The sequence below is a fragment of the Leptodactylus fuscus genome, chromosome 4 (assembly GCF_031893055.1).
Source record: "Leptodactylus fuscus isolate aLepFus1 chromosome 4, aLepFus1.hap2, whole genome shotgun sequence".
NCBI classification, from domain to species: Eukaryota; Metazoa; Chordata; class Amphibia; order Anura; family Leptodactylidae; genus Leptodactylus; species Leptodactylus fuscus.
In genome coordinates, this window is record NC_134268.1 from 54,979,944 (window position 1) to 54,994,146 (window position 14,203).

At 42.4% G+C, this 14,203-nt stretch overlaps 1 protein-coding gene across 1 annotated transcript in view; it reads right to left on the reverse strand.

Moving 5' to 3' along the window:
- Nucleotides 1–4,728: 4,728 nt before the first annotated feature.
- RAB2A (RAB2A, member RAS oncogene family) overlaps nt 4,729–14,203 on the reverse strand; it is a 68,461-nt gene continuing 58,986 nt past the window's right edge. The window contains exon 8 of the mRNA XM_075270475.1: nt 4,729–10,325. Coding sequence (XP_075126576.1) covers nt 10,236–10,325 — 90 coding nt within the window. The 3' untranslated portion in view covers nt 4,729–10,235. The remainder of the gene's footprint in view (nt 10,326–14,203) is intronic.

A 14,203-nucleotide genomic window follows, 5' to 3' on the forward strand; every position in this document is an offset into this window, starting at 1 on the left:
TGATAATCAGGTGTCCACTAATACAGCACTTGTGGTCTCTTATAAGGGTTATGCCATGAGTTGATAATGGAAGGTCCTTTCCCCTGCAGCACATTCAGTCTGACCACAACTAGGCTGAATGTTGGCGGGACTGGGGGTGAATGGCATTTCCATTCACTTCAATGGGAATGCCAGAGATAACTGAGGAAAGGACACCACATTTTTGAGATTGGTGGGCGTCTTAGCAGTCATACCCCACTGATCGGATACTTATCCTCTATCCTAGGGACAGAGGATAAATACTTTTCACAGCATAACCCATTAATGGAGACAAAAGTTGAACTCTTAGGATATGTTCACATGACGGACTAGAACCCAACGCAAAACTACCGATGATTAACCCCATTATGTCTGAGATGAATCAGTGAACAAACCCTCGGCTCTGGGGCTAAACAGCGAGCAAATCTGTAACTCTACTTCAGCTTTCCACTGTGGGTTACACAGCGCCAGAATATGGAGAGGAATTTGAGGTGGAAACGCTCCTCCTATTCCGCTGTGAAATCCATCATGTGAACTGAGCCTTACCGTAAGGGTACTTTTAGCAGCAGTTTAGTTACAGAATTTTCTGTCGTAATCCTTTTCCTCTCCAGTTTGCATTAATCCATGCTGTGAAAACAACCTCACTCAGACATGGAGAGTCTAGCACAGAATTTATGCAATGAATCTGCCACTTGTGAACCTGCCCTGAAGGATTTTTTCCTATCTAAAATAGGTTTAAAGTTCTGGACTGATTAATTTCTTAATCTATTCTTTTGCTGGTCTGAGCGCTATTATTTTGATACAGAGCTTTATATCTGCTGCATATACATAGATTAGAAAGATAACATGCTGGCTGCCTGTATCCATCACTAGAGGGAGCTTAGTGGCGTCCTGCAATCTGCTATACATTAAACACAGTAATGGCCCAGTATGTCGTAATCTTCCTCTGTTAGCTGTAGGCAACCAAATATTATATTGTAGATCTATGTCAGCGGATCTGGAGAAAAAAAGCAGCTTCAGCCACTTGATATTCTGTGTCGTAGACCTACAACAAAGAGCAAGGGTACGTAATGCTCAATATCATACAGTCCCCGACAAAAGTTCTGTCGCTTATCCACATTGTGGAATCAAAGGCTTATAACCGGACTTTAAATTCATCTATTGGTGTAAGAAATGACTTATATGAAAGCTGAAACCCTCCCAAATGTGTTTTTTTTTTTTTTATTAAGAAAATAAATTGGCTTCACTGGCAAAATATTGATCATTTAATGAACACAGAAAGGTCAGATTTTGGCAAGACAAAAGTTTTGTCGCCTTGTCATGTGATGCCCCCAATCCTAGTGTACAGCCTCGCCGGTGATCACTAATTGATCGGTTAATTAGTGGGGGTGTATAAGAAGAACTCCAGCACCCCAGACCTTCACTTGAACTGCAACTTCATCTCTGACAACATGCCAAAAATCAACTCTGTGATCAGTCTTGATTATCAAGAAGCTGAAGACCAGATCCACTGCAGAGGTGGCCGCACCTTTAATGTGTCTCAGCGTCAAGTACAAAGGGTTATAAAAAGATTTGATCAGACTGGAGATGTTTTTGACAAGCCCAGGTGCGGCAGACCCCACAAGACAACGGCTCAGGAGGAACATTTGTTGGTTAGAAAATCAAAAGCTAGCCCCTCTTCCACTGCAGCAGAGCTCCAACAGGCCTGGTCACCTCAAGTCCCTGTGTCAACTAGAACAGTCTGTAGGATTCTGCCTCGAAATATCCTCCATGGTGGAATCAGTGCCCAGAATCCATCACTAAACAAAAGGTAATCAAAGGCTCACAGCCTGCTTAACGGATGGACGCTGGAAAAGTGGCAGAAGGTGGATTTCTCAGATGAATCTTCAGTTGAATTACATCACAGCCGCCGCAAATACTGCAGAAGACGTACTCGAGCCCGTATGGATCCAAGATACACCCAGAAAACAGTTACTTTTGGTGGTGAAATGATCATGGTCTGGGGTTACATTCAGTAGGGGGGTGTGCGAAACATTGGCAAGGTGGAAGGCAATATCAATAGCCTAAAATATCAAGAAGTATTAGCTTCCTCTTACATTCCCAATAATAAAAGGGGTCACATTATGTCGCAGGATGGTGCGCCATCTCATACATCCATCTCTACATCAAAGTTCCTCAAGGGAAAGAAGATGAAGGTGCTCCAGGACTGGCCAGCTCAGTCACCAGACATGAACATCATTAACCATGTTTGGGGTAGGATGAAAGAGGAAGCTTCTTGATGAACTCTGGGAGGCTGTAAGACGGCATTCTCTGCTATTACTGATGACTTCATCAATAAACTGTATGAATCATTGTCTAAACGCATGGATGCCGTCCTTCAAGCTCATAGAAGTCACACAAAATATTAAATCTGGCTCTAATAGCACCACAACTTCATTCACCAATGTTAGGAAACCTATCTTTGTATTTGAACTGAATTATTGGTTTGATTTTCACATTACTTTATGTGAGCGACAAAACTTTTGTCTTGCCACAATCTGACCTTTCTGTGTTCATTACATGATCAATATTTCAGCAGTGAAGCCAATTTATTTTCTTAACAAAATAAACATTTGGGAGGGTTTCAGCTTTCATAGGAGTCATTTCTAAAACCAATGGATGAATTTAAAGTTGTTATAAGCTTTTGATTCCACAACATGGATAAGTGACAGAACTTTTGTTGGGGACTGTCGAGGTACGGCACTGACAAGGTTCCCAAGTATCCCATCTTTAGTGTACTATCAGATCCTACAGAATACAGTGCAATGTATTAGTAGTGTATGCTACCAGGAATCAGATCTTATTGTACAATCTCATAATGGGACTTAAAGGGGTTATCCACTTTCCACAATGGATGGCGGCCTGATCTTAGTATGGGCAATCAATATTAGATCTATGAGGGTCTTGGTTTTCTGACCCCGCAGATCACTGGCTGCCGAGGCCGTAAAAACTAGGCAATACAGCGCTGGTTTTCAGCCTCAAACTCCTCTCGACTCCATAGACCCGTTTCTTTCCTTTCGACATCATGAGGGCCTTCACAAAGACGACGTCTGTATCCAGACCAATTTCCTGCGAAACATTTTCAGTTCCACCTGATATTACGTATATTTACGATTTACGTTGACCCAACCATCCAATATTGCATTGAAAAATGACCTGTACTAAATAAGACTAATTGTAATTGAGTGTCTGGCTGCCTCCCTTATTCAGAATCTTGAGATGCATATTGCATTTTCTCCCCCCCATAGTTTTGTTGCCAATTTATCGTATTTTTCCCTTATTGTTTGTATATAGTAGGGTGTTCCAACCACGTGTTGTTGTGTAAGGCCTTTGTCTTACTATTTCATCTTCGTTTCTCATTTTGTTTCAAAATTTCAATAAAAATTAAAGTTTAAAAAAAGTTGTAATCTCTGAGTGCTGTAGTCCATCCGTTTCATTTATTACTTTAGTTGCCTGCCTTTGGACATGTGATTTATTGTATCAGAGAATGCAATTTCATTGTTCCAGAGTTAGTGCCTAATACAACTCATGGTACATGGGATTTTCAGGTTTCTATGTGGTAGCTTGGCCACTGAAACCTTATCCATAAAGCTCTCAAGGAATAGGAACATAAACCAACATGGTTTCCAGATACAACTTAGTGGAAGTGCTGCAACTAAAGACAGAGGATTTCGTGAACTATACACTTATAGAGGATCTTTCACGTCACTGCTAGAAAGCCGACAGTGCGCTAAATTCAGTGCACGATCAGCTTTCCCGTTCTGTGCCCCTGGTGAAGAGACATTGGTGCCGGTACCGTAGCTCCTCACTGTCAGAAGGGCGTTTCTGTCACGAATGCCCCTCCTCACAGTAGCGTCTATTGCGCTGTACTGTGAGAGCGGTGAGGAACACCTCACCTACGCCTGATAGAATTTGTCCATAGACAAGTACTGGGATGTGTGTTCCTCACGACTTAGCTTCATCTCTGGGCGATAAGGAACGCCCCCTCTCACAGTACAGAGCTATAGACGCCACTGTGAGGAAGGACGTTCCTGACTGACTGTGAGAAGAGCTACGGTACCGGCACTGATAGCTCTTCACCGGGGGGGCACAGAACGTTAAAGCAAATAGTGCAATGAATTCAGCTCACTGCCGGCTTTCTAGCGGTATAAAAAACCCACATGTGCCCCAGTAGATGAAAGGTCCTCTTTAAAACTCTGTGGCTCTTCTCTGTGAGCTTATAAGGCCTACTGCTGCCAAGTCGTGGGATCTTCTTCTACTTCATTACGGCACTTTCAGTTCTTCACATCAGAACTTTGACTAGGTTACTTGTTGGCATCCTATCAATTCTATTAGAGTAGCTGAAACAGCCATCTTCCATTCTACCTCCATTACCACACTCCTGTGACAAATTTAACCAAAAATAAAATAATAGGACACGAAAACCCAATGGAGGAGAAAATACCTAATTTCTAGAAGATTGTTTCGGAAGCCATATTGGGCAACTGTTCAGAAGTAGGGAGCAGATCCCAATACTGTGAGATTGTCAATACCAACTTCAATGTTAATAGGCTTACTAGTAATATTGCAGGCTACCAACATGGTGGTCTGTAGTGGTGGAGAGGACTGGGGACTGGAGACACTTTCATACACAAGATATACATGTAAAAAATATAGCAGTTACTAGAGAGGTGGTTTACAATATTAAGAAAAAGTACTTTTATTTAGTTTTTTGTTTGTTTTACATTTATGACATTATATTCTTACACATTGCAAAGTCCACCCGAACAAGGATCTAGATGAAAAACTAAGATTGTGTTGAACACAAACAAAAATATATAGTTCTCCATATGTAAAAGCCTGTAATATTCATGCCTTAACAGATGAGTAGCCATATCTCCTCAGACTGGCACAGGTTTTCCAAACCATTGGCACGCAAATCTACTTCCACTATGTTAAAGAACATACTGTACATTAAAAGCAGTCACTGGACTAAGATGAACATGCCAAAGCAAATCCTAAAGCGATGCTCTGCAGAAGCTCGAATGTAAAGTCATAGCAATCTTAGCTTAGCCTATACACCAAGGCACGTCATCTTACACGTTATATACAATATGGAAATGATAAATACAGCATTAATTAAAATTAGCTTCAATTCCGATAAATGGTTTTATTAGAAGGGACACGTATTTACTCATGTACGTTTACACATGCCAAGTGGATAGTAAATCTGTGGCACTGCCGATGTTGGCGTTGGAAGTGTACTTATGGCATACACACAATGGAGCACACCAGACCATCACCTAGGTGTTGTTCACAATGGATTTTTCATGTAGAAAATTCCGCTATAGAATTTGTGGCTGATGCTTAAGTGTCTGCCGTGAGTTGTTCATGTAAAGCAGAGTTGTATTAGTATCTATCAAAGGCTGCCACTTATTCACGTGGATTTCAGTTTGGAATACTCAATGAAATATTTGTAGTGTAAAACATACCCTTAAGCTGGCCATATACCATATAGTTGTTGGGCAAATGGTGGCTAAGCCAAAACTTATTCATGTGGACGTCACCATAAACATGCTCTTTTGCTCAAGTGTTCATGGTTGTTGCAATGGGAATAAGCTACTGTTAGACGTATTGAACGCCGTCAGCCAATTTGGACAACTTTTTTCAGTACTGTATGGCCAACTGTACCTATCACACTGGATGGATCTCAATATGGCCATAGACAGGACAACATGTGATCTGCATTTTCAGATTTGGGCAGTGGAACGATATATTTTACATCGGGGTTAACACACAAACTCAAAAAGAAATGGAAATGTTCCGTGATTGATAATGGAAGGCTACATTGTAAAAGGATTTCTTAATGGTTAGGTACAAAGGTGTGTGTAGTAGAGCAGGGGCATCCTGAGAAGTCATGGTGCCCATAATAAGCTGTTGGCTGAACACTTGCTTGGTTGACAGCTATCACTCCTCACTCCCCAATGCACATAGGTGCTCAGTATGTGTTCACAATGGCGATAGTGGAGTAAGCTGCTGGCTAACACCTCTAGTGGCAACTTATCTCCAGGGAGATCAAAAGAATTGAGTGGTAAAATTGGACATGTCAGATTCTTCTTTTCCCTACCTGATCTCTGTAGAATGGTGAAACCCCCAAACACTTTAGAGGGGTTGTTTAGAACTATGATTTTTTTTCTTTTTACTACTTACTAAGCACTGTGCTGTGTGTTGTATAGTGGCTGTGCTTGGTACTGCAGCTCAGCCATTCGTTTGAATGACACAATTGCAGCATGGTCCTGTGACCCAAGGACATGATGTTACTGTCCTGAGAAGAGGGAGTAGAGCTCAATATTACAGTCCTGGACAACCCCTTTAAATGTGAGCTGATAAGCTGGCGATACCTATATGTTGCACCGCACCCCAAAAAAACAAGTCCTTTAACCTCACATTGTCACAAGGTTACAGTGAAAGAAATCTTTATTGCAAACACAGAGCACAATAATAAGGCAAAAGAAAGGATTTCCAGTAGCGTAAACCATAATCATGCCAGGATTAACGAGAAAGCATTTAGAGATAACATATTCTGCATTATAAAAATATCCCATGTATTTACAAACATGACCTACGCAAACTAAATTCACGACCCCAAAGAAAATGGAAAGAGCGGAGATTAGGAGGGGGCGTCTTCCTTGCTGCAAAGAATAAAATACTGAACATACCGTTTCCAGTCCTGCAGTCTACCTCGGCACACTAACTCGCCGCCTTCTACTTCTCTTTAGACCCCTCCAATGAATTCTACCCCAATTGGGTCGTCCCCTTCAATGCTCCAGAACCTGGAATGTATCATACACTAAAGTGCACGTGTAGCCGCCATCTAGTGGAGGCCACCAATATGTGTGAGGAAGAGGCCGACTGATTTATATATAGTCAAAGGAGTTCTGTTTGTATCTATGTGTAAATCCAGGAAAGAAAGTCATGTTCTACTACACAGTCTTAAGATTATATCTATACAAACACACATATATAGGTATAAAAGGGATACACAGGATTTCCAACAAGCATGGCTGCTTTCTTCTAATGCAATAGCGCCACAACAGTCTATATGGTTGTGTCTGGTATTGTAACTCCGCTCCAGTACATCCGGCACACAACATGTGGACAGGGGTGGCGCTGTTTTTGCCATAAAGCGGCCATGTTTTCCTAATCCTGTATACCTATTTTAAAAAGGAGTGATCCAGAAGTCCACAAATGTACCAGCACATAGAATAAAACTGGGCAAACAAATTTACAGATTTTTTTTTTAGTTTAGTACCAATGATTCGGTGTGAATTGACAAAATTGGATTGAGGCATATAATAGAGACGGGTGTATGTTATGTATATGATTATTATATCTATAGCAATAATACAGAGGAACGAAAAGACTACGTACATCGGGAACGACGGGCCTTGGTGGCCCATAGTAACCAATCACAACACAGCTTACATTTTTACAGAGATTAAGAAATGAGAGCTGAGCCCTGATAGGTCAACTATGGGACCTGTGGCCTATTTGTAATAAATCAGGCCCACCATTTACTATGTAAAACAAGGGAATGCCTCAGAACAAGATGAGAAATTGTGTTTGTAGAGGTGGGACTTGAAATGATCTGAAACGTCATCCTATAACTACATAGAAGGATGGATAGAGGACCCCATGTGCAAATATAGTAGGGCTCATATTATAGATGGATTCTGAGTGGTTACTGGGGCAATAGCGCAAATCCTGGTCCACAACGCAGCTGAATGCAGCGTACAAAGACAAACTGTAGTCAACCATCTTACCAGTGGCATTGCCCCTAGATAGGAGGAGAAAGTACTTACAGGTTAGAGAAGGTGTCTGAAAATCACTTTACTGCAGCTGCAAAACTGCAGTGTCCTTTTCCAAAGAATACACAGGCCATGGAAAAGCAGCATAATACATCAGTATGTCATCCAACATGATACCGAGAACAAGTCACTTCAGTCACAATAAGATGTGCAAAATGATAACAGTGCAAGAAAATGTCAAGGATTCTGGAGTCCGAAGAAAACCACATGAATGTCCTCACTAGTTCAGTAAATGACAATACAACTGGTTTACTCAATGACAAAAAGCAGGACTATAGCAGATTAGGATTCTCCTCTCCAGTATTTCAATAGGTTTAATAAAACGTCATGTTCACTCCTCCACCTGGATTGTGTATGTGGCAGCATTACATGTCAGGAATATGCACACCGTACATGAGTAAATAGGATACATATACATTAGCGTTACCGCCAGTTTTCCGGTCTACCAATATTTAGAATTATAAAAGATTTTCCTTCCCAGTTTCATGTGTCGTAAACTACTTAAGGCTCTCCCTCGAGGGACATCTAAGACGTCACGTCTGACATTCGCACTTGGCAATGTGTGTATCGCGCCCCAAAAATCAGCTGAAAATGTTACAAACCCTTAAAATCAACAGTTCCGCTCATTGAGTGTTATACCGAGTTATTGAACGCCGTCCGCAAGTTATCCGTAGAAAAGATATGTCTGCTTCAGCAAGTAAAGTTATTCACACTAAAATGAGATTCTAATATACGGCGGTTTCCAGATCTCCGCTTGCAGTCAGAGAATAGGAATAGTCATTGTTTACAGGGGATAGAAATGTAAGCAGGTGATGTGATGTGTATGCGTGTGCGCAGCTCTATACGAGAGGGCTCTGAGGAGGGCAAGGACATCCCAATGAGCAGTAGCCATGCTTTCTGCAACTGTTTACTTATGGCTTGTTCTTTAAAGGGGTTTTGTCTAATTGAAGACCCTATCCTTAGAATTGGGATCAGTAGTGGCAGTGGTGCGACACCCAGGCTTTGCAAGGAGGCAGGGGTGCAACAATGGGCTTTGCAAGGTGGAATCCTGCTGAATATAGGACATGACACTCTGGTTTTCCTCTAGTTGAAAAATCAACAGGAAAAATTTTGCCTGACTCCCGTTAACATGAATGGGAGAGTTGGGAGGTGATCATAAACCTTACAATATAAATGGTGGCATGTCCACAAACGCAGCATCGTGGCTACCAAATGTGTTCTTACCATAAATTGTATTTCGACAAGCCCTGAACCTATGTGACCCCAAAGCTAGAAAGATTTTACACCCCTGTTGGGATGGAGGAAGTGGTAGAAAACAGACATCCCTTCTCCTTTCAGTGAGGAACTTGTGATCAGAATACCCCTTTAAGGAAATACCCAATGAGGCTTCACACTCAATGACTGCAAGCAGATGTCTTGGAAACTGAATTATAAATCAATTAGCTTTATTTGCCGAATCCAGAATATCTCTTAAAGGGAAACTGCGAACTCTCTTGACAAGTCTGTTTAATGAATAAATTGGTATCTGGGGTTACCCGTTTGGGGAGGTCCCAAAAAACTGCTGTACAATCAGTCAGTGGTGCTAGTATCAGACTGCAGGGTCACATCCATTTATAAAGGTGGATGGTAACGCCCAGTTGGTAATTTATTCATCAATTTCTAGGAGGAATAACAGAGGAACAGCACAACACACTTATAAGAGATCCTTCAGGATTGTACACAGAATTTAGTGGAATAGACATGTCAGATGAGGTGACAGGCGCTCTTTAAAAATCTCAATTATTACAATCCTGCCCATCCAAGTACGTAGGGGGGGGGCTGCACTTTGCGAAACATTGGACGCCACCATTATAACCTGCAGGGTCACATTACGGATACACTGTCATCCCAACTCCTTCATTAAAAAACATATTGGTAGCGAGAAAAAAAGGCGTCTCCAAATGTTCTTTATTATGGGATTTCATGTCCCTCGGAACAGGTCACCACAGATCTGTGAATCCTCGCTACACGAACCATTTAAAATACTAGGAAAACATTTTAGTGTTGATAATTCAGTTTTTAGTCAAGGGAACAAGACGACATTGAAACAAACAACCACAATCAATAAACCTAGAAATCAAAAAAAAGCAAATCGATACAGTATGGAGACAATTTCCAAAATCTCTCTCTTTAAAGTGAACATTGAAACTCTGGAGGAGGGGCAGGGGCGGGGCAATAGGTAAAAGTACATGTAAATAGCCTATGGACAAGGTAAGTAGCCACAGCAGGCTCCTCGGATGGAAAAAAAAAAATAAAATAAAAAAAAAAAAAAAGAAGAAGAAGAAAATAGGTTCAACAACAGCTGCCACCAGCTTGTCCTGCGTTGTGCGGTCCGGGTGGTCCAGGCATTGGGTTTTGTGGTCCAATTTTAATGCCGTTTGCCTAAAAGAAGAATAAAAAAAAAGGTTGAAGTCTTTGCTTACTGACAGTGTTATGGATAGTTGTTGTCACTATACAACAGTCACTACATTGTGTGCCCGTTAGGACCATCATAACCAATTGGGTAGGTTTTAGGGGTACCTTAAGTCCCTCCGTCTTTGAACCAGATCTACTAAATCCTTTCTGGCTGTAAATATACTAAAATACTTACCATAACACCCTCTATGACAAAATAGTTGTCCTAGGAGGCATCAACTTTGTGTACCCTTAGACCTCGTTCTCACGGGGCACAGGACTGCATATTTTGGTCCCGATTCTGATGCAGGAAGCCACATCAGAATTGGACTAAAATTTGCCTGCACGACTTCCCCCTCCGGAGTAGGCTCAAATGAATGGGCGCAGCCCGGAGGGTGGTGTCGCGAGGCGGATGCCAGGGCTGACTCAGCCGCAGAATGCGCCTGAAGAAAGGACAGTTCGCTTCTTTTTTTCCGTAAGCTGGAACATATCGCTGAGGGAAAAAAGTAAGCTAGCGGTCTACATAGACCTCTATTGTGAGGGGGCAGATCCTAAGCTGGATTTGGCGTCTGAATCCACCCCCCTCCCCCCCCCTGCGAACGAGCTCTTACTGTGAAGTATAACAGTACAATTTGGAAAAAAGTAGGCAGGGCACAGACAGACCCCTCCCACTTCTCTGCCTACAGCAATAAGCCCTCCAAATGTAGCCAGAACCATCAATGCAATAAGACTGTCCCAGAAAGCTTCCAAAAACTGCCATTATTATATAAGTATTTACATTGCACCTTCTATCAGTTTATAGATTTTCTGCCCCTTTAAATCAAACAAAGCAGTAAAAGTACTAAAATAACGGGGTCAGTCTTCATAACTCCTGAGCCAACGGAAGGTGCACCCCATTTATGACCAGGCGAACGCTTCCACATAAATGAGACGTATCCTCCACCAAGCTGTGCAACTGGAAGAAAATCTATAGCAGCTTCTAGTTGCCGTAGATTGCCAGCATCACTTACACCAGATTTCTGGCATAAACTATAATCAATGGGATTTTTAACGGATCGGTTAATCTCCATTGTTAACATTTTCTGATGGATTCAAACAACAAAGTAAATGAAATGAATGAAGAAAAGAGAAATCTAAATGACATTAATATTAGGTGTGACCGCCCTTTGGAGGAGGAGTCCTGGAAGTGATGATACGGCCCCCGCAGAGCCCTGATCTCATCACTATCCAGTCTGTCCTCGATTACATGAAGAGACAGAAGGATTTGACCAAGCTTACATCCATAGATCTATGGTTAGTTCCCAAAGATGTTTGGAACAACCTCCCTGCGGCATTCCTACAAAAACTGTCTGCCTAGAAGAAATGATGGAAGACGGACACAGTGGGTTCTCTTTTGTTCATTCACAAACTAACAAAACTATTAACACTTCTATATGTGAAAGCCTTCTTACTTTGCTGCATTTTCCCCAATCCTGCCTAAAACATTTGCACAGTGCTGTAGGTTCTTCAATGTTCACTCTACACTTAAGTAACGTTTGTATTATTTGCAGGGATTAGTGGACACCATCATAGAGTACATATGTCCTCTGTGAATGAGTACAAGGCAAATAGGAATCCTCTATGGTAATAAGGCGGCTCGCTGCTTGACTGAGCTCTATCCCCTCTACAGTGTATACAGATGTTTATGCCACAATATACAAAGCCGATATATTCACGTCGTTCTTGTATTCCCTGGACCTCCGCCAGGAAAAAGAAATGCAAACATTTTATAGAGAATTAGCCGTTCTGTATTTTCCAATGGTTGTGATACTACTGATATTTCTTCCTACTGAATGCGACGCTAAAAAGGACACTAGAAAAAGAAGTTGCAGAGCTGAGGTTGTCATATATGGGTTGTAGGCTGGGGCTCACCACAAGTAATTGCCCATTTCCCCAATTATAATCTCCTGTATTGGTTGGTATCCGCAGATACATTTTATTACTGTTGTAGGGCACCGGAGTCTATGGAGGAGAGTGCGTGTAGGGCCAACCTCACTCAATTCATTCATTCATTTGGACTAAACACATCTGAAGTGGAACTGCTATTATTCCATGCTTGTGTCTCTGTGCCATAACACCATGTGACTGCCGAGACGCCATGACACCCTTTATGTTTCCTCACCACCCTTAGTCCTCTGCATTATTATACTTTTAGGTCTGAAAAGAGTATAGCAGCAGTTCTGGTTTGGACTATGTGAATACTGTTATAACTGAACCCAATCACGGTTATCTGGACTGATGGCCGGTTTCGGTTATCCTTCTCAGCCTTGGAACGCGCTACTGTGCAACCCCCCCCCCCAAAAAAAAAAAAAAAAACACTTCACCAATGTTCGATAAACCCTTTAGAGCTAGACTACACACAAAGCTCTGCTACATCCCTGTGTCTTCCTCCCTTGACCCATGATTAAACTTTTCCTAAAACTTTCCCTGATACAAAGCAGGGAGAGAGCGCAGAGCTCTGCGGCCGCGGCGTGTATTTTCCGTGTTGAATCAGCTGTGTAGATGCATACAAGTGTTCAGTGTCATCAATAATTTCTATGATCCCCAAAGACATGGCAGCTCGCCAACAACCCACACACCGAGCAGCTCCTTTCATTCATCAAGATCACACTCCTATCTTCGTGCTCGCTACCTCAAGTGGGTCTCTGTGAAGAACACAGCACTTTGGGTGGGGGGAGGAGGAATACAGTAGCTTTCAGAAATTAAGCTCTTAAGGAAATTTGCGTCACACTAAATCTCAGATTTATAGGGCTTGGCAGTTGTTCTGCAACTGTAGTAGCCTTGGGGTTTCTGGCAATGGCTGGCTATTGACAGCAGCTGAAGTGGTTTCAGGGCTTTCTTTGACTCTGTTTTAATAAAAAGCATGCCCTATGGCTCATTGGTTTTGCCCCCTCTTGGCTGGTAGTAAGTTCTTGAGGACTCCAAGAGCCAGACTTGGCGCAGGGCCAGATAAGTAGCACAGCCGGCTGGCTCGCACAGCAGATTGCAACCAGAGCTCCATAAAGGCACAGGGAAGCAGTCAGGTGCTGGATTAAGCTACACACCAACAAGCAACTTCTCCAACAAATGATCCACGACCTGCCCAACTTTCCTACAGCTTTTTATATTCGCGTTGCTGGCTTAGAATAATGCATGATCTCCCCTCCCCCGTGTGTCATATCCACTCTCACTCAGAAAGACAAAGGGAATGAGATAATAGCCGAGAGACGGGGAGGGAGAGCCAACGGCAGTACAAAGACACTGGGGGGTGTGGTGGTGGAGGATGCGGGCAGAGGGCCGACAAATGGGGCACTGGAAGGTGGATGGGATTACACCAGTAAATCATCTAAACCAGGCATAATATCTGTGTATGTGGTGTGACGTTATATAGTGTATGTGCACACTTCATGGGTGCTCAGTAGTCCGTGCTGGTCCCTTATTTCCTATAATGGATGGATCTGTACCGCAGATAATATGGTCTTAAAGAGGGCCTTTCCACCAACCTAACCTTTAGCATCCTTTCATAGTTGCCACTCCACAGATTTTGGTGCATGTGGAATTTTCTCACTAGCCCCCCATGGTCCCTGAGCAATCATTTCTATTAGCTTCAGCACCAGTATGCTGTCAGGTGGGTGGTCATGGACTATCTGCTCCAACCCAGGACCTCCCACTTGACAGTAGAGATCCCTAGTAGAATCAATTGCTCAGGAATGGTGTGAGAAAAAAAATCCAATTGCACTACAATCAGTGGAGCAGCGCCTGTGAAAAGATTCAGAGAGGCTGAATTGGTAGAGGTGGTGAAATGTCCTCTTTAAATGAGGGAATGGGGTACTACAATAAATATACTT